At 51.2% G+C, this 20,539-nt stretch overlaps 1 protein-coding gene across 6 annotated transcripts in view; it reads right to left on the reverse strand.

The window, feature by feature from the left end:
- KLHL22 (kelch like family member 22) overlaps positions 1-20,539 on the reverse strand; it is a 45,286-nt gene that overhangs the window by 15,367 nt on the left and 9,380 nt on the right. For all 6 annotated transcript variants that reach the window (XM_075321740.1, XM_075321706.1, XM_075321724.1 and 3 more), the window contains 2 exons: positions 19,207-19,431; positions 16,987-17,480 (listed from right to left, as the gene is read on the reverse strand). In XM_075321740.1, coding sequence (XP_075177855.1) covers positions 16,987-17,480; positions 19,207-19,431 — 719 coding nt within the window. The remainder of the gene's footprint in view (positions 1-16,986; positions 17,481-19,206; positions 19,432-20,539) is intronic.

Below are 20,539 nucleotides of genomic sequence, written 5' to 3' on the forward strand. Positions count from 1 at the left end.
CACTGAAATAAAAAGGGCGGTTCCTCTCTCTCGCATCAGTTTGGTTACAGAGCACAGAGAGGAATACCAGAAACATGATAAAACAATCACAACAAAATCACCATCTACACCACCAAAAGGGAAACGATACCCGTCGGACCGTGGACACCAAGAGCCCCGAAGGGCGAAAGAGCGAAAGTGGTGGGAAGCAGTGGCGCTGTCGTGGCTTCTGGAAAAAATCATTACCGGTAAGTAATTTAAAATTTTTCCCTTCACCACGACAGCGCCACCAGAGAGATTCCGAAGACAAACGACTCAGGGAGGGACCACAGCCTGTAGCACCTGTCTACCGAAGTGAAGTCCATGGTGGCCGACAAGTGTAATCGAGAGTGAGTAAAACAGGTCAGGAGAGGACCAAGGTGGGTCCCAACAGAGGAGCCCCAAGGCACACCCATACTCACGACTCAGGCGGATGCCACTGAACCGGTAGAACGAGCCAGAATACCCCGCCGAATAGGGCTGTCCAGGGCCATAAGCTACTGGAAACGCTACCAAGACCCAACTAGCTAGAGATCCCTAGAAGTTGAATACCCAGCCCAGGACTTCGTCCGCAGAATGCTAGAAGGGCCGCCATCGGGGGCCTCCCACTGGATCCCCACCCTAGGATAGGAAGCCAACCACGCCCCTCCATAAGCCAGGCGACAGCTGGCGTCCTACACTGCACGCCAGCGGAACCAAGTGGAGGCGGATCCACGACCGTCCCACCGCGACCACTCAAATTCCCAGGCCAGCAATGAAGGCCCCCAAAGTGGAAGAGAAGGAGGAGGGGGGGGGGGGGGGGGGGAAGAACAGGAGTGGCAGGATAGCAGGGCTGTGGAGTCGGTAAGCCAAACCTTCGACTCCGACTCCTCAAATTCTCTTGCACCGACTCCGACTCCGGCTCCGACTCCGACTCCTACATATATTGCTTAGTTAGGTGAAAAATTTATTGTAGTACATGAATATGTGTATGTGAATGTCACAAACCACCGGGGGGGTCACTCAGAAATCCCCCGCGCTGGCTACCAGTACGTCACAATCGGGGGGTAACAAGTGGGGGTCACCCCTCCTTTATACCTCCCGACCGACAGACAGAGCACGTGACGCGCTCTCTAGCGCCCCTCTTATAGTCAGGCCAATTATGGAATTGCCCGACAATAAGCAAGGAGGCCGCTATACTACTTATGCCGATTATTGAAGGGTCCCCGGTGAGAGTAGGGTATATATTCCCCCGACCTCCGCGGGCGGAATATATAAAATCTCCCCGAATCTCACTGGCCTCCCCACAATAATCCTTGGCACAACTCGCTGCCACCAACCGCTTCACGGTAACTATTAGCCGAACACACAGACGTGGGATTCAAGATCGAGATAACAGAACAGCCCAAGATTAATTATATAATTTAATCAGCCTAAAGCACACTAGAAACTACAATATATACAATAGGGAATCTACAGAATATACATATGTCAGAGTACAGTTACAGATAAAGCATGGTTTGCAAACAGGTATGCAATTCAATCAGTTACCTTGTGCGTCTGGCCACAGGGGGGCGCTGTAGCCAGGTTTCTAGGATCCTTCCCACAGATGTTTCCTACACGTGCCCCCAGCGAAAAGAACACTGGAAAATGGCCGAAGTAGGGTTATCAACCTGGGCAAGTCCAGGTCCCCTCCTACCTTAGTGACCTCAGAGGGAGCACTGCTCCACCCCTGGCTGGAGTTATGGACAAAATCCACAACATGGAATATGGCCATAACTTGGCCTGGGAGCGTCGTAGGCGGACGCCGACGCTCTCATTGTGACAGCTATGAATTTAGCTACAGAACGAGGGGACTCATGACCTGTCTGCCAGTTCCCCATTGGCTGATATCACGCCTGGGGCATTTCCCAATGTCCTGCTCCCATTAAAAGGGTGTGCCGGCATCGTCCGCATGCGGAGACACCATTTTTATGGTTGCCGTATTTATCGGAAATATGGCTTGCGAGATATGAACCATTTTTTACTGGAGTCGTTCTGTCTAGCTAGTTCCATAGCCTTGCTAATGAGATACAACTCTTGTTACAGGGTGACGGCAGGGAGTCATCCTGTGTCCATTGTTCCCACACCACCTCATTTCCATATCACAGGACATGGCCATGGAGGTGTAAGTGGAACACTGAGAACAAGAAGGGAGGGGGCACTGCCAGGGAGTGATGAGGGATTATGACTGGAGTCATAATTCATCTTCATATCCCGGGATTTGCCTCACACCTCCCCCCTTTTGAGGGCGCTAGGGGGCAGCACACTCCGGTGTTCCCCCGTGCGCCCGTCCGCGACCTCTCCTTGTCGGGACAGCCCGTCTGCGTTACCGTGGTCACGGCCCCTTTTGTGGCGAATGGTGAAGTTGTATTGCTGGAGCGCAAGGCTCCATCGCAACAATCGCCCATTCGTCCCAGAGACGGTGTGCAACCAGCTGAGGGGATTGTGGTCCGTCTCCACGATGAAGTGGCGCCCGTATAGATAGGGTTGCAGACGCTGCAGGGCCCACACTATGGCCAGGCACTCCTTCTCCATCGTGGAATAGGCAACTTCCCTTGGTAACAGCTTCCTGCTCAGGTACAAGACTGGGTGCTCTTGGCTCGCAGAGTCCACCTGGCTGAGCACCGCACCGAGGCCGAAGTCACTGGCGTCGGTCTGTACTACAAACGGCCGCGTGAAGTCGGCTGCCTGTAGCACGGGCGGGCTGGACAGGGCGTCCTTTAGGGCCCGGAAGGCTGTCTCGCAGTCCATTGTCCAATCGACTGCAGAGGGCAGCTTCTTCTTGGTGAGGTCCGTCAAGGGCTTTGCCAGGCTACTATAGCATGGAACAAACCTCCTATAGTACCCAGCGGTCCCCAAGAAGGACATCACCTGCTTCTTGGTCCTGGGGGTGGGCCAGGATGCGATGGCTTCCACTTTCTCAGGCTCGGGCTTCAGTGTTCTCCCACCTACCCGGTGACCGAGGTACTGGGCCTCGCTCATGGCCAGCTGACACTTTCCCGGCTTGATGGTCAAACCTGCCCGGTGGATCCGCCTGAGCACCTGTGCTAGATGCTCTAGGTGGTCCTCCCAGGTGGGACTGAAGACGGCAATGTCATCCAGGTACGCGGCCGCGTACCCTTCAAGTCCCTTGAGCAGGGTGTTGACCATCCGCTGGAAAGTGGCAGGGGCATTCCTCATCCCGAATGGCATCACCGTGGACTCGTACAGTCCAAATGGGGTAATAAAGGCAGAGCGTTCCCTGGCCTTGCGAGTCAGGGGGATCTGCCAATATCCCCGGCTCAGATCCATGATGGTCAGGTACTGAGCCCCGGCCAACTGATCGAGCAGGTCATCGATGCGTGGCATTGGGTACGCATCGGCGACCGTGACCGCATTGAGCCCCCTGTAGTCCACGCAGAACCGAGTGGTTCGGTCCTTCTTAGGGACGAGGACTACAGGCGAGGCCCAAGCGCTGTTGGATGCCTGGATCACCCCCAGCTTCAGCATCTCGTCAATCTCCTGGCGCATGTGTTGCTGCACCTCCAGGGAGACCCGATATGCTGAACGCCGGATCGGGGGATGATCCCCAGTGTCCACGTGATGGACAGCCAAGTCAGTCCTTCCGGGCTGGTTGGTAAACAACCCCCGGAAGGGGAGGAGGGTGGCCCACAGCTGGGACCGTTGGTCTTCCAAGAGCTGGTGGCCAACCTCCACATCCTCAATGGATCCGCCTGCCCTAACCTGGGCTAGCATATCCAAGAGGGTTTCCGCTTCTCCCTCCTCGGGCAGGTTGCACACGGGGAGCGCACATGCCTCCCGCTCATGATGTGCCTTCATCATGTTCACATGGAAGGGCTTCCGCCTTCCACGGGCAGGGTCCAGGGTGACCAGGTACGTTACAGGGTTGAGCTGCTGGTACACGAGGTATGGGCCTTCCCAGGCTGCCTGAAGCTTGTCCTGTGGTACGGGGACCAGTACCCACACCTTTTGACCCACTTGGTAGGTCCTCTCACAAGCGTTCTGGTCGTACCAACGCTTCTGATCGGCCTGGGCTTGAGCCATATTGTCGTGTACCAGTTGCGTCAAGGCCTGCATTTTGTCCCGGAAGCGCATGACATACTCGATAACCGACACTCCAGGGGTGGCCAAATCCCCTTCCCAAGCCTCTTTCACCAGAGCCAGGGGGCCCCGCACACGTCGCCCGTACAGGAGCTCAAACGGTGAGAATCCTGTTGAGGCCTGTGGAACCTCCCGGTAAGCAAATAACAGGTGTGGGAGATACCGCTCCCAGTCACGCCCATGGGAGTCGACCAACATCTTAAGCATCTGCTTTAAGGTGCCATTGAACCGCTCGCACAGGCCATTAGTCTGTGGATGGTACGGGCTGGCCACCAGATGTCGCACCTGGACTTGCTTACAGAGGGCCTCCATCAGCTGGGACATGAATTGGGTCCCCCGGTCAGTGAGCATTTCCTGGGGAAAACCCACTCGGGAGAAAATCTCCAGCAATGCGGTGGCCACCTTGTCAGCCCGAATGGACGACAAGGCCACTGCTTCTGGGTACCGGGTGGCATAGTCCACTACCGTCAGTATGAAGCGTTTCCCGGAGCTGCTGGGGATGGCCAGCGGGCCGACCAGATCCACAGCCACCCTCCTGAAAGGCTCATCGATGATGGGCAGAGATACCAGTGGGGCTTTGGGGCGTGGCCCCGCCTTCCCCACTCTCTGACAGGTTTCACACGAACGGCAGTAGGCAGCCACATCGGCCCCCATTTTTGGCCAGTAGAAATGCTGGTTTAACCTGGCCTTGGTCTTAGCGATCCCTAGGTGTCCGGCCATCGGAATCTCATGTGCGATCCGCAACAACTCCGTCCGGAACGGATAGGGTACCACCAACTGTCGGTCCCTGGGCCACGCCTCCGGTGAACCCTGCTGGACCGTGGCCCGGTACAGCCGTCCTTGGTCCCAGACCACTCGCTCCGGGTCCGAGTCCGAGGGAGGCTGTGCCGCCTGCTCCTTAAGAGCTTTCAGGCTGTCGTCAGCTTCTAACGCTGCCTGAAACCCCTGACTAGATGTGGCCAGAATCGACGAGACTGTCACATCTTCAGTCAGTACCCCGGGACCTGTGTCCTGGCCTCCACCTGACTCGGCTGCCACTTGGTCAGAAGGGGAAGAGCTATCGGACCTCCGGGAGGCCCCTTGGCTTCCAGCACTCCCACTGCGGGTGACAGCGGCCACAGCCGCTGCGACCGTGGGTCGTGCCTGCTCCTCCTCCGTTCCTGACCAAGTCGCCGGTTCAGGCAGACCTACCTGGCTTCCTGACACCCCGGTTGTGGGGGAACCATGCACCGAGATCTTACCTGGGAGCACTTCCGCTCCTGGACCGGCCCCAATCTCACCTGCCTGTTCCCCTCCTGCAGCAACAGAACCCCGCTGTGAAATCTCTGGGGACCCCACATTTGCTGTGGTAGCCCCCACCCCACACACTGGTCCTCCCCCTGCAGCACCCTGCTCTCTGCTTATCCCTGCAGAGGGCAACAGATCCCAGCTCACAGGCTGATTACTTGTAGAGGCATTGTCACACCTTTCTCTGACCCCCTCCCCTGTCACAGCTGCAGCTGTGTGTGTGTCTATGGTGTCTATGCAAGCAGAAATATCAGAGTTCACTCCCTCCTCCCTTACATCATTCATAGATAACACATTAACATTGTCCGGAGGCATGTCAGTACTGGCTGAAGGTTCAGCCCTTGGTTGGGGCCCAAACTGGGAGGTTATCTGCCCCAAATCTGTCCCAAGTAGCACGTTTGCGGGGATCCGATCAGTTACCCCCACCTCCCTCACCCCTCGCCCTGCGCCCCAGTCCACATAAATGTCAGCAACAGGCAGCGCCGGGTCAGTGCCTCCAATCCCGGAGACAGCGAGGGTTTTTCCAGGGATCAAGTCTTGGGGGGACACCATCTCAGGCCGCACCAGAGTCACCTCCGAGGCGCTGTCTCGCAGTCCTATGGTCACAGACCGGCCGACGGTGACAGGTTGGAAGCTGTCCAGGGACCTACCACCACCCCCACCCACACAATACACCTTGGGCGGCCCTTGGGACGGGGACGGAGCCGGGGCCTTGGGACGCTGAGGGCACATGGCCTTGAAGTGTCCAGGTAGGTTGCACTGGTGGCACCGTCTTGGTTCTGCCACGGGCCTGGAGAGGGGAGTTGAGGGGGACACCCCCTGCAGTCTAGGGGCAGGTGGGGCAGTCGCAGAGTTCATCTTACCCCCTCTCCAGGTGCTGCTGGTGGCTGCTCTCCTGGCTTCAGGAGCCCGATTGTTGGTGTAGTCATCGGCCAGGGCAGCTGTAGCCGTGGACCCCTTTGGCTTCTGGTCTCGGATGAACTGGCGGAGATCCTCAGGGCAGTTCCACAAGAGTTGCTCCGTGATGACCAAGTCCAGGATCTCTGGTCCGGTGGAAAGCTGCAGGCCTTGGGTCCAGTGGTCGGCAGCTCGGGCAAGTGCCCGCCGGTGGTCAGCCCAGGAGTCCTTTGGTCCCTTCTGCAGGGTCCGGAACTTCTTGCGGTAGGACTCCGGAGTGAGGTTGAACTGTTGGATCAGGGCCCGCTTGATGGTGTCGTAGCCCTGATCTGCCTCAGCAGGCAAGTCCCCAAGGATTTCCAGGGCCTTACCCCTTAAACGGGGGGTCAGGTATTTGGCCCACTGGTCCTTGTCCAGATGGTGCTGCAAGCAAGTCCGTTCAAAAGCAGTCAAGAAAGAGTCCAAGTCTCCATCCTTCTCCAGCACTGGGAAGTCCTCAACACGGACCTTTGGAAGTTTGGTGTCTTGAAGGTCACGTGTGGCTGATGAGGGCTGGAGCTTGGCTAGATGCAGCTGGTAGTCACGGTCTGCCTGTCGCTCCGCAGCCTCACGCTCTGCCTGGCGCTCTTCACGCGCTGCTTGCCGCTCCGCAGCCTCAGCATCACGCGCTGCCTGCCGCTCTGCCCTGCGCTCTGCCAGGAGTTCCTTGTAGCCCTTCTGGTCTCCAGCCTGGAGAAGGGCCATAGCCATTTGAAGAAGGCTATCCGAGCCTCCCAGGCTCGGTGGAATGGCACGTGGTGATCTGCGGCCCGCTGCGGAGCCTGGTGCTTCACTGTCCATTGCAGAGCGGAGGGCTGGCATCTGGCTCGTTGAGGACCCTTGGGTGAGCTGCTCCTCATCTTGTCCAGCAGTGCCAGGTTGTGCAATGTCTCTGCAGAGCGGTTCTCTGGCGTCGAGCTCCTGGAGGACTCGTGGGCAACCTCCTCATTACTGTCCACAGCACCGTCCTCCCTCTCTTCGGCTCCTGCCTTAGCATTGGCCAGTTGCATAGCTCTGCTCCTGGTGCCATCAGCCATTCTTGCAGACTTTTGGTCACTGACACAGAACTGACACCTGATGCCTCCACACACCTTACAGTATCTGCACTCTGACACTCTAGTGTTGAGCTGGTCTGAAGACCCCAGCAGCCACAGCTGCTGCAGGCAGTCTTTAGTGTCTGGGAGTATGGGTCTCACACTCACACACACTATTATCTCGATCCCACCGCTATGCCACCAATATGTCACAAACCACCGGGGGGGTCACTCAGAAATCCCCCGCGCTGGCTACCAGTACGTCACAATCGGGGGGTAACAAGTGGGGGTCACCCCTCCTTTATACCTCCCGACCGACAGACAGAGCACGTGACGCGCTCTCTAGCGCCCCTCTTATAGTCAGGCCAATTATGGAATTGCCCGACAATAAGCAAGGAGGCCGCTATACTACTTATGCCGATTATTGAAGGGTCCCCGGTGAGAGTAGGGTATATATTCCCCCGACCTCCGCGGGCGGAATATATAAAATCTCCCCGAATCTCACTGGCCTCCCCACAATAATCCTTGGCACAACTCGCTGCCACCAACCGCTTCACGGTAACTATTAGCCGAACACACAGACGTGGGATTCAAGATCGAGATAACAGAACAGCCCAAGATTAATTATATAATTTAATCAGCCTAAAGCACACTAGAAACTACAATATATACAATAGGGAATCTACAGAATATACATATGTCAGAGTACAGTTACAGATAAAGCATGGTTTGCAAACAGGTATGCAATTCAATCAGTTACCTTGTGCGTCTGGCCACAGGGGGGCGCTGTAGCCAGGTTTCTAGGATCCTTCCCACAGATGTTTCCTACACGTGCCCCCAGCGAAAAGAACACTGGAAAATGGCCGAAGTAGGGTTATCAACCTGGGCAAGTCCAGGTCCCCTCCTACCTTAGTGACCTCAGAGGGAGCACTGCTCCACCCCTGGCTGGAGTTATGGACAAAATCCACAACATGGAATATGGCCATAACTTGGCCTGGGAGCGTCGTAGGCGGACGCCGACGCTCTCATTGTGACAGCTATGAATTTAGCTACAGAACGAGGGGACTCATGACCTGTCTGCCAGTTCCCCATTGGCTGATATCACGCCTGGGGCATTTCCCAATGTCCTGCTCCCATTAAAAGGGTGTGCCGGCATCGTCCGCATGCGGAGACACCATTTTTATGGTTGCCGTATTTATCGGAAATATGGCTTGCGAGATATGAACCATTTTTTACTGGAGTCGTTCTGTCTAGCTAGTTCCATAGCCTTGCTAATGAGATACAACTCTTGTTACAGGGTGACGGCAGGGAGTCATCCTGTGTCCATTGTTCCCACACCACCTCATTTCCATATCACAGGACATGGCCATGGAGGTGTAAGTGGAACACTGAGAACAAGAAGGGAGGGGGCACTGCCAGGGAGTGATGAGGGATTATGACTGGAGTCATAATTCATCTTCATATCCCGGGATTTGCCTCACAGTGAACATCAGACATTTAATAATTTTTATGATACGATAATCAAGATATTTGGATAGAACATAAAATATATTTATTGGAATACAACTTTAGAACACAAAAAACTGTAATAAATTGTAAATATGTAATACACTATGTAATATACAGTAGATTACATATATATCTTGTGTGTGTATATACACTGTGTGTATATATATATATATATATATATATATATATATATATATATATATTACATATTTACAATTTATTAGTTTTTTGTGTTCTAAAGTTGTATTCCAATAAATATTTTATGTTCTATCCAAATATCTTGATTATTGTATCATAAAAACAATTAAATGTCTGATGTTCACATTGTACTACAATAAATTTTTCACTTAAATATAAGCATTATACTAAATGTTATTATTTAGTAAAATATTCAGCACATTCTGCATTGCACTCCTGTCCCCAATTTATTATATATTTTAGGAGTCGGAGTCGGTGCATTTTATACCGACTCCGACTCCGACTCCACCAAAATGAGCTCCGACTCCGACTCCACGACTCCGACTCCACAGCCCTGCAGGATAGGTGATCCGGACTGACCGGGAGGACCCAAGGAATGGACCCCGACCTCCATCAGGGTTAGACACCTCAAGGCCTCCCGGCCGAGGGGGGGATCCCCAAGAAGCAGATCTGATTCCGTCCTCCCGGGCCTCTATTTTTTTTTTTGTTTTGTGAAAAAACGTCGGAGCAAGCAAGAACTGAAAGGCGTAAGGAACCTGAGCCCACTAAGCTAGAAGCATCCCCCCCCTGACGATCGGGAGAGAAGAGAACCAACTAGCCACCATCCCCGCGGGCCTAGGGGCAAAGAGGTCCAAAAACCGGGGACCCCCAATGCGCCCCATCTGGCTGAAGAATTCCATGTGAAGGCACCATTCTCCCAGACAGACAGGACGCCAGCACAAGAAGGCAGTCCGGACACTGACCACCTTCCCCGGAGAGGAAGTGCCGTCAGGAAAAAGAACCGGCGCCAGACTGGACAGAAAGAGCCTGAAGTCATACAAGATCCCGATAAGGGAGGGAGAGCACTTACCACATTGGTAAGTAACACATGAAGAGCCTTCCCGGCGTCCGAGAGCACACTCCCCTGCGTCACCCAATACCTGGGGAAGGAGAACAGAGCCATCCCAAGAGCCCAAAACTGACAGAAGCCCAAGAGCCCCAACTGTCCAGAGGACTCTGGCCCCCTGAACCCTCAAAGGGCCCCCCCAATCCAGTGGGGCGGCCTCTGTTGTGAGGACGGCCAACCGGGGAGTGACCAAAGGACCCCGGCCAACAGATTCCGAATCTGTAGCACCGCATAGGGAAGAAGAACTCGGGAAGAAGAGGGAGGCGTTCCTCCAACCACCTCAAACCTAATGGAGACCCCATGGGGAAAACAGGGAAGGCATTGCCGTAAGACAGGCCGAAAACAACCTGCGCATCCCAGAAAAACTAGCCAAGGCTGAGTCACATCACACCCTAGGGCTGAAGCCTGGACTTGCAAAGTGCCAACCCAGTCCCAATACCTGCTCCTTCCGAAGGAACACCAAAACATCCCCCACCAGGGGCTCACTGAAAGGACTCCTCCTGGAAGAACAAATACAGTCTCCATACAGCCTTGACCATCCGGCCAACGACAACGCAAACCATCAATGCCATCGGACAATGCAAGTGGACACGGAGAACCCGGTGAAAACCAGAGCAGAGAAGAAACCTTTGACCCTCGAATAGGGTGCTCTCAAAGTCCAGGCCGTTACGTTAAGGAAGGTCCGGAAGACCACGAGGGAGAGGGCCCTGGGAAAGGAGATCGGGGCACCCTGGTAGGGACCAAGGGTCTGACCCCAACATCTCACTGAACCAGAACCCAAGCCCTCCCAGGGCAACGGGGCTATCCGCAACCTAAAGAAATACACACGACGCCTGTTCTAGCCCTTCAATGGAAACAGATTGGTGTTATCATAGACCAGTCAACTAGCCCATTGGACTACGAAACTGCAAACATCCAGGAGCGTCCATTGGGATTACGAACTCCCAAGCTCACACATCAAAGGCCGCAAGCTTACCACCAGACTATGGAACCGACATCTAGGCCATGGAGAGAAGTGTCCCCCCCCGGCCCACCCCAAAACTACCGGAATTAATGCAGGGGTGGGAAGCAGAAAGGGGACCGAAGCCCCATCTCCGTAAAGACGTCTACTGCCCAGGGCCTGGCTCGGTTGTAGGCAGAGACCTCCAAGCAGTAACCTCTGCCCAAAGACCCCAACGTGCAGGCATCCTGCTCCTGATGCATAAGACTTCTATTCAGGAAGCCGGCCCTGACACTCCCCCTCCCCATTGAGGTCAGGAGAATGAGTTCATATGGAAGAAGTCTTCACGTGAAGGGACAGGAAAGTCAAGCAAATCTGGAGGGTAAGCCCCAGGAATAGGACATGGCACGTATAGAAGTCACAGTCCCTTGAACAGGAGATTCCCCAGAATCCAGTATGGCCGTCTCGCGCGACATCTCGCAGACCTGCTAGCCTGCACGGAGGTGGAAACCTTGGTTGTATGAAGGCACTGGCTGCCCCAGCATAGTCAGGAGAAGAAGCCGAAGAGGAAGAACGTGAGGCGGAATATGAAGCCTCTGTGCACGAGGCACCCCTGCCATCCACGGGGTGGCAGAAGGAACTTAGAGAAACCAGCCAAGGGGGCCCCGTTTAGGGACTCCCTAATTCTGCTGAAAGTACTGGAAGACCAGAGGTCGGGCTCCGAAGCCACCACAGGGAAAGTCCTCCGGAAACAGAAACCTCGTACTTATACCGGGGCTGTATGTACACGTTGTCCTTCTCTCTCTCCGTGAAGATGTAGGGGCTGTCCTTCCACCACAAGAGATGTCCAATGACAGTACACAATCAGATCTCAGCACAGACAGTTATGGGGCCGGCCTGTAAAACCTGGCACAGCCCGAGGACAGGAGAGGCGCTATGTCCGGAAATAAAGGTGCCCCTACGTTTAGTATGAACATGTAGTAGATCCATGTCCGCAGTAAAAAAATCAAGCTGCCATACCCCTGCCAATAAGCTGGGAGGCAGGCCCCACGGAGTAGCCGCTGCCCCGCTTGGGGCTCGGTGTCTGCGAGGCAGCGGCGGCCGGTCCGGCCGGAGGGCGACCGTTCAGCACCACGCTGTAAGCGGGGCGTAGTCCACCAGTGATGTGAAATAACCTGAGGCCACTCACTCTCTGCCTTCGCAGACGGCACCAGAGTGGTCTGCTGAGGACTCCCGCGTGAATCTGCCGACCGTGGGTAAGCCGTCCATCACTGGAGTGACAACCACCTGCGCCCTGGCACAGCAACCGCTCCCGCTGCAGTGCACGCCCTACAGATGTACCACGACATTCCCAGGGGAAGGATAGGAGCAGAGAATCATCCAAACCGCCCTTGCTCCCAGGGAGGCCGAAGAGGCGGGCAGCGCCATCCTGTCAGCCACCGCGCATGTGCAGTGGCAACTTCCGGACGCCGCTGACAGCACATCCCCTCCAGCACCCGGAACTTGACTGCAGCAGGTAACTCAGTCGGCGTGTCCAGCTGCAGGGACTGCCGCCCAGCAGGGACACCTGCCGCGCGTACCACAGCTGGGGCAGTAGCCAGGTGCCGAGCCGGGACACAGTCCAGGGAGGAACCAGTGGATCCAGCAGGGACAACCGCCAGGCACCAAAACAAACACCACATGGGTGACCGGGATCCTCCAGACACCTCCCAACAGACCGCATATTAGCAAGGAGGTTGCCCACCAAAACAGTGCAAAATACAATGGAACGGAGCCGCAGCTGTTTTAAACCTCCTCTGCTGCAGGAGGAAGCCGTTGGTAGCCGGACAGATTATAGGCACCATACCAGGCCTGAATCTCCCGGCCATACTCACACACAAATCGGCGCCATGCTTCCCACCCGCTGGGACAGCCTCCGAGCAGGGATGCAATACCAAGGAGGTAGCGGCGGCTCTGGCAGGGACAGCCTCCGGGCGCCGAACCAGACCGCTTAATATGGACACTTACCTCACTCCGTGTGTTCCACCTGCAGGGACAGCCGCCGGGCGCCGAGCAGGGACGCAAAACCGGGGAGAAATCGGTGGCTCCGGCAGGGACAGCCGCCGGGCGCTGAACCAGGCCAGTCTCAGGAGCGCTCTCCCCGTCTTCTGCCCACACTGGGGAGAACCCCTAAGAGGACACATCCAGGGCTGAGGCCATCTTCCAGCTCCTCACAGCCCCAGGATCAGCCACCTTCACTGTGGCAGCGCCACAGCACTTCTGGGTCTCCCATCCTGGGACAGGAAACCAAAACTGATGCGAGAGAGAGGAGCCGCTCTTTTTATTTCAGTGGATTTCCTGTCCAAAGATGGGTGGACCTATCTCTCTGGTGGCGCTGTCGTGGTGAAGGGAAAATGAAATAATAAATAAATCACCAATTGGGCACAATTTGGCCATTTTCAGTTAGGAGTGTTCTCACTTTTGTTGCCAACGGTTTAGGCATTAAAAAGAACCTTTCAGGTGCAATGTGCATCCAGTACCACAAGCAGTTCTGGGTACATATTGCTAATCCCTGCCTATCCGTCCCTGTAACTAGTAGCATAGAGAAAGAGATCTTTAGAAAAAGTAATTCTAAATATCATTTATAATATGCTGAGGCCAGGGACTACTCGCAAGGGCGTTACTTCCCCCAACAAGTCCACCCTCTTAGCATGTTAGTACGCCCACAGGGGCGTGCTAACATGTTACTCAATGCAGCATCACCAGCAGCGACGCCCGTACCTGTCACCGCTGTTCAGAAGTCCCCGGCACTTCCAGTCATGCTCACTAGACCTCTCTTCAGAGAGGTCTACTGTGCATGACCGGGAGTGTCGGGAACTTCAGATCAGCGAAGACAGGTTCGTGCATCCCCACTGGTGATGCTGCATTGAGTAGCATGTTAGCATGGTAGCACGCTCACAGGGGCGTACTAACATGTTACTCAATGCAGCATCACCAGCGGTGACGCACGAACCTGCGTACTAACATGCTAAGAGGGTGGAATTGTTGGGGGAAGTAACGCCCTTGCGAGTAGTCCCTGGCCTCATTAGCATATTATAAATGATATTTAGAATTACTTTTTCTAAAGATCTCTTTCTCTATTCTAGTGTATACAGGGACATGTAGACAGGGATTAGCAATATGCACCCAGAACTGCTTGTGGTACTGGGTGCATATTGCACCTAACAGGTTCCCTTTAAATGCTGATTTATTTAGAAGACACACCAAATGTACACTGTTATACAAGCTGTACACTGACTACTTTACATTTTATCAAAGTGTCATATCTCCAGTGTTGTCCCATGAAAAGATAGAATCAAATATTTACAAAAATGAGAGGGGTGTACTCACTTTTGTGACATACTGTAACTTGTCTCCTGAAATGTAACTACTGCACATATTTGCTCAGGTGTCTTGTTTCCTTGGCAACCAGCTGAACACTATGTAAAATATATGCTCTCATAGCAGAAGAACAACTCTGTTACTACCACTTAGTATTAACAGGTACAGTGGAGAAAATCACTGCCGATTTTGAAAGTTTTCCCACCTACAAAGAATGGAGAGGGCTGTAATTTTCAACGTATGTACACCTCAACTGTGACAGACAAAATAAAATCCAGAAAATCCCCTTGTATGATTTATAAATAATTAATTTGCATTTTATTATATGAAATAAGTATTTGATCACCTACCAACCAGCAAGAATGCTGGCTCTCACAGACTTGTTATTTTTTCTTTAATGCCGGTTTCACACATCCGGCTTTTCTCCACTTTGTCGGATGCGGCGCGCTCCCGTACAGTGTATACAGTATAATGGCCGCGCAACAAGCTCCGGTCACATGCTGTCATGTGACCGGCGCATGTGACCAATAAGTTGCAGGGCGACGATTGTAATGTAAACATTGTACGGGAGCGCGGCGGGTCCGATAAAGTGGAGAAAAGCCTAAGAAGCCCTTCTACTCTGCAGTCATTACCTGTATTAATTGCACCTGTTTGACCCCCGTTACTTGTATAAAAGACATTGTGCACACACTCAATCACAGTCCAAACTATCCACTATGGCCAAGACCAAAGAACTGTCTAAGGAAACCAGAGACAAAATTGTAGACCTGCACAAGCTGGTATGGCTACAGGAGAATAAGCAAGCAGCTTGGTGAGAAGGCAACAACTGTTGCTGCAATTAGACATCGGAAGAAACAAAAGAGGACTATCAGTCTTACTTGGTTTGGGGCTCCATGCAAGATCTCGCTTCGTGGGGTAAGAATGATTCTGAGAAAGGTCAGGAATCAGCCCAGAATTACACGGGAGGACCTGGTCAATGACCTGAATAGAGCTGGGACCACACTCTCAAAGATTACGGTTAGTAACACATTGTCATGGATTTAAATCCTGCAGGACACGCAAGGTCCCCCTGCTCACACCAGCACATATCCAGGCCCATTTGAAGTTTGCCAATGCCCATCTGAATTATCCATAGGAGACCAAGATAGAACTTTTTGGTAACAACTCCACGCGCGTGTTTGGAGGAAGAAGGAGGATGGGAACAACTTCAAAAACACCATCCCAAGCATGGAGGTGGAAACATCATACTTTGGGGGTGCTTTTCTGCAAAGAGGACAAAACTAAACCATATTAAAAGGGAACCTGTCAGGTCCAATATCATCTAGAACCACAGGCAGTTCTCGGTGAATATTGCTAATCCCTGCCTAACCATCCCTGTATACACTAGCATAGATAAAGGGATCTTTAGAAAAGTATTTCTAAAGATCTTATATTGTATGCTAAAGAGAGTGGGGGAACTAGTCCCCTGGGCGTTAGTTCCCCTGGCTAGTCGGCGCCATAAGGATGTTAACATGGGCATGCTAATTCAATGTGCAGTGTTAAAGGATGATCTCACTCACCTCTCCGCTGCCATTGCCGCCCGATGCTGGATTTTGGCTCAGTGCGCATGACCGAAACTCCGCTCGGCCGGGTGTACACGTCGTGGCTTCAAACTCATGTAGGGCGCATAACCGGAAGTCCAGGATCATGCGCACTGAGCTGAAATTCAGGAGTCAGACGTGATGGCAGTGGAGAGGTAAGTGAGATCATCCTCTGACGCTGCGCATTCATTAGTATGATAGCACATCCTCAGTGGTGTAGTAACATGCTAATGGAGCCGACTAGCCAGGGGAACTAACGCCCAGAGCACTAGTCCCCTCGCTTATTAGCTTACAATATAAGATCTTTAGAAATATTTTTCTAAAGATCTCTTTATCTATGCTAGTGTATACAGGGACGGTTAGGCAGGGATTAGCAATATGCACCCAGAACTGCTTGTATTTCTAGGTACATATTGGACCTGACAGGTTCCCTTTAAAGGAAGGATGGATGAGGTCATGTATCTCCAGATTTTAGCCATCAACCTCCTTCCCTCAGTAAAAGCATTGAAGATGGGTTGGGGCTGGGTCTTCCTGCATGACAATGACCCAAAACACACAACCAAGGCAACAAAGGAGTGGCTCTGTGAAAAGCATTTCAAGGTCCTGGAGTGGCCTAGCCAGTCTCCAGACCTGAACCCAATAGAAAATCTTTGGATGGAGCTGAAACTCAAAGTTGTCCAGTGACAGCCCAAAATCTGAAAGATTTGGAGAAGAGCTGTATGGAAGAGTGGGCCAAAACCCCTTCTGTAGTGTGTGCGAGGTCAAGAACTACAGGGAAAAAAAAAAATTATAGACCTATGTATTCTTTGTAGGTGGAAAAAGTTGCAAAATCCGCAGTGTATTAAATACTCATTTTCCTCACTGTATTTGCAATGGCAAAAAGGTAATAATTCTTTTACAGTTATCCGATAAATTTCAGTTGTGTACTAATTTATCAATAAACATATTAGGCTACATCCTGGTAACAGTTTAATATTATGGTAATTATATCTGATTACAACCACACACACAGTTAATAATAAAAGGAGCATCACAGATAATTATTACAGTTAACGTATACACAGAAAAATATTGATCATATGAGAGGCAGAACTGAAAAATTAAATATACCCTCACCTCCAGCATCGCGCTTCTGCACGGTAACCTCTCACGTTGTTGTCTCCCCCAATCAAATAGACAAAGTTATTGAATACAGCAATGCCTTGGTTGGACATTCGAGGTGCCTGATGAGCAGTTAGCGGTTTCCATTCCCCGATCAAAGGATTCAAATATTTGGCTTGATCGCTGAGTACAGTGTAGGGGGTAGAATACATGCCTCCGAAGCCCACAACACAGTTGAACTCAGAACGCAGTTGTGTGTGGGGACCCTGTAGGACTGGTTGCATGATTTCATTCTTGTGATACTCTAATGCATTGGATACCGTCACTTTGAGAGGACATGGTCCCAACTTGTCGTGTAACCTTTGTAGCACTGGGAACTCCATTAAGGGAAAACGAACTGTTTCTAATAACTTTGGAGACTCAGACAGGCTCACCTGGTCGGTTTCCACTTGCTCTGCCGTGTAATGATAAAGCAAAGCCCCCTCATAAACCTCATTTTCAGAGCCTACCTGAAAACAAATGTAATGCAGTGCATAGGATCAATTCGTCAGTATTAGATATTCAACCTAACGATATTGTTTCAAGGGGAACCATCATTACTTATACAGCCAGCACAGCGTTACGCTGGATGGCAATAGCATTTTAAAAGAGGTCAGCTTATGAAATGTACCCTGAAGCCAAAAGGAAAAAATAAAGTAGCACATGATAGCTCTGCTAAGTTTGGTGGGAGGTCCATGTCTTCTCCGGGGATCATGGAGTCCTGGCCAGGATACGCCATTATTTGCCAACTCCAGTGGTGTCAGGACAGATAAAGCCGAGGCTAGTGCACCTTGCTTTGCATGCACCGTATGTTCCCGAGACTGGCTTGTAATAGCATATTCAAGATTATGGAATCTCAATCAAACTTGATGAAGTAGACAGGACCCATCCATATGTCTTAACAGGTTTACACACTACTTTATAATGTTTTCTTGTTCTTTATGCTTCAAGGGACATTTTTGGAAGCCTTTTATCATCCTGAATTTTACTATGGAGGTAATTTATGGGCTATAGAAGTGATGACAAATTCCCTTTAAATCCTCCTTAGACCACATTTTATCACTCTCCTCTTCTCACAGCTACAATTATACCATACTTACTCATCGGTATCTTCACAGAGGTCATTACTTTGCTCAAACCCAAACATAACTGGAGCCAAAGTTACTACCGTGTTTTTCCAAAAAATAAAGCCCTCCCCCACAAATAAGCCCTAGCAGGGATTTTCAGCATTTTCGGAGCAAGGCTTAAATACAAGCCCTAGTCCCGGATCAATAATGAAGTGTCCGTGCAGCTAAAAAAGATAAAAGATACTGCAGGACCCTTCATTATAGACAGCGGCACCCCGCAATCACTCACTTGACGCTGAGCGGCAGGACCTGCCGTAATCGCACCCCTGCACACATCAGTTCTCACCCGCAAACATCCGATCTCACCCGCATACATCAGCTCTCAACCGTATACATCAGATCACATAGCCGCACACATCTGATCTCACCGGCACATACCAGCTCTCAGCCGCACACATCAGCTCACATAGCCTCACACATCAGCTCTCACCCGTATAAATCAGCTCACATAGCCGCACACACAAACATCCGATCTCACACACAAACATCCGATCTCACACACAAACATCCGATCTCACACACATTGCATCACACACATACCCACCACATCCAGCGACAACGATTTCTTTTGGCTGTCAGAATCCTGAGAGGCTGTGCAGTGCAGCGCAAGGACCTGCGGCCAGAAACGTGACTTCCTTCCATCATTCCCTATGGCCAGAAGTATTCAGTAAGGCTGGATTGTGTGTCAGCGTGTTTGTGTGTCAGCGTGTGTGTCTCTGCGTCAGCCAGCTTCAAGGGAAAATGGCGTGCAGCACCCACCGGAGATCACAGGAGGACCTGGGGGCCACGCAGACGTCCGGGTCTGGTAAGTATGAGTCTCCTGGGAAGGAGGGGGGGGGTTAAGCTTACCCCCAACATGTTTCTCCAAAAATAAGCCCTAGTGCTTTTTTGGGGGGGTTAAAAAAAAAAAAAAAGTATAAGACAGTGTCTTATTTTTGGAAAAACATGGTACTTTATGTGCAGCCTACGACTACTTGTAAGTAGCAGGTATAAAGTTTTGTGCCAGTACATCAATTGTTAATCACTGCTTGGATAGAAAAAGCAGCAGGAGCCATGTCTGAACGCTTACCTCTAGCCGGTTATTGCTAAGCAGAGCGTACACCTTTTCCAGAGGGAGCTGTCTGTATATTTGAGTGCGTGAAAACGTAATAAAATTTTTAAGTACAAAGGTATCCAGCTCTTCACTCAGTTGGTGTAGGTGGAATAGCTCCGCTAGCATGTACATCTCCACAACATTTTCCTCATCCACCCAGGAGATAAGAAAGTCACAGCAAAAACCGATGACTTCAGATATCTGAGAAAACAAAAAAGCCCAAGAATAAATGTATTACAAACTCTGCTAGACAGTTAATGAAAACCTGACAGGAACATCAACAGGGCATAATGGTGGCTGAGGAGTATTCACAGTATACATACAGTAAAGATACCTTGACTCCCCCTTTTAATGGACATCCTTTCTTTAAGAACTATTAACCTGTGGAATAGTCTACCCGAAGAGCTGGTCACAGCAGGAACTCTTAACAGATGCTTTTTTTTTTTTTTTTAGAAGAAACTAACAAACGCACATGTAAAATCTGTTATGTTCTTTACTAATTGAAGAAGAAATCGGGTATACGCCGCGCTATCACCACGGAATCTAATGTTAATTTAATTCCTTTATTCTTTGTATAGGTCAACGCGTTTCAGAGATAGGTCTCCTTCATCAGGACATCAAAGGAACAGTATGACATCAGCAGAAGACAATGCCACATCAGAGGAGCGCCCTCCACAATTTCAAATCCTGGCGGGATGATCAACCGTTATATTACCGGCCATATAAACATACAAATGGTACATAAAAGGACACATAAAAAAAACGGAGAACTTCATAAATTTCAAAAAACAGTAACTAAAAAAGGACAAAAAAAAAGTTGAAATAAATTATCTAAATCGAAAAAGGAAAAAAGAAAAGGGGGGAGGGAAAAAGAGGGTCTAGAACTCTAAAATCTGTATAGGATCTTGCGATCACAGAAGGCTATGTCCACAACCCTACAGGAGCGAGACAAGGGTTCAGAAGTAATAGGAGTTCAGTACTAAGAAGCAGGAAGGGCAGTGGGGGGGATTAAACCTTATTGTTGTTTAAGTATTTTTATTGTGTCATAATTTATATTTACCTGTACAAAGAATAAAGGAATTAAATTAACATTGGATTCCGTGGTAATAGCGTGGTGTATACCCGATTTCTTCTTAAATTTGTTTCTACGTCAACCTCGGGGCTGCGGCTATTACCATCTCTGCATTTGTGTTTCAGGTGTTGTGACTTTCACAACCGCAATAGGTGAGTGTGCCTAATTTCTGTCATTAATTGCCTACCGGGTAAAACCCTATTGCGCTTCTTTGCTCCACAGAGTTATCTCATGTAA

The sequence above is a fragment of the Anomaloglossus baeobatrachus genome, chromosome 1, assembly GCF_048569485.1.
Source record: "Anomaloglossus baeobatrachus isolate aAnoBae1 chromosome 1, aAnoBae1.hap1, whole genome shotgun sequence".
NCBI lineage: Eukaryota > Metazoa > Chordata > Amphibia > Anura > Aromobatidae > Anomaloglossus > Anomaloglossus baeobatrachus.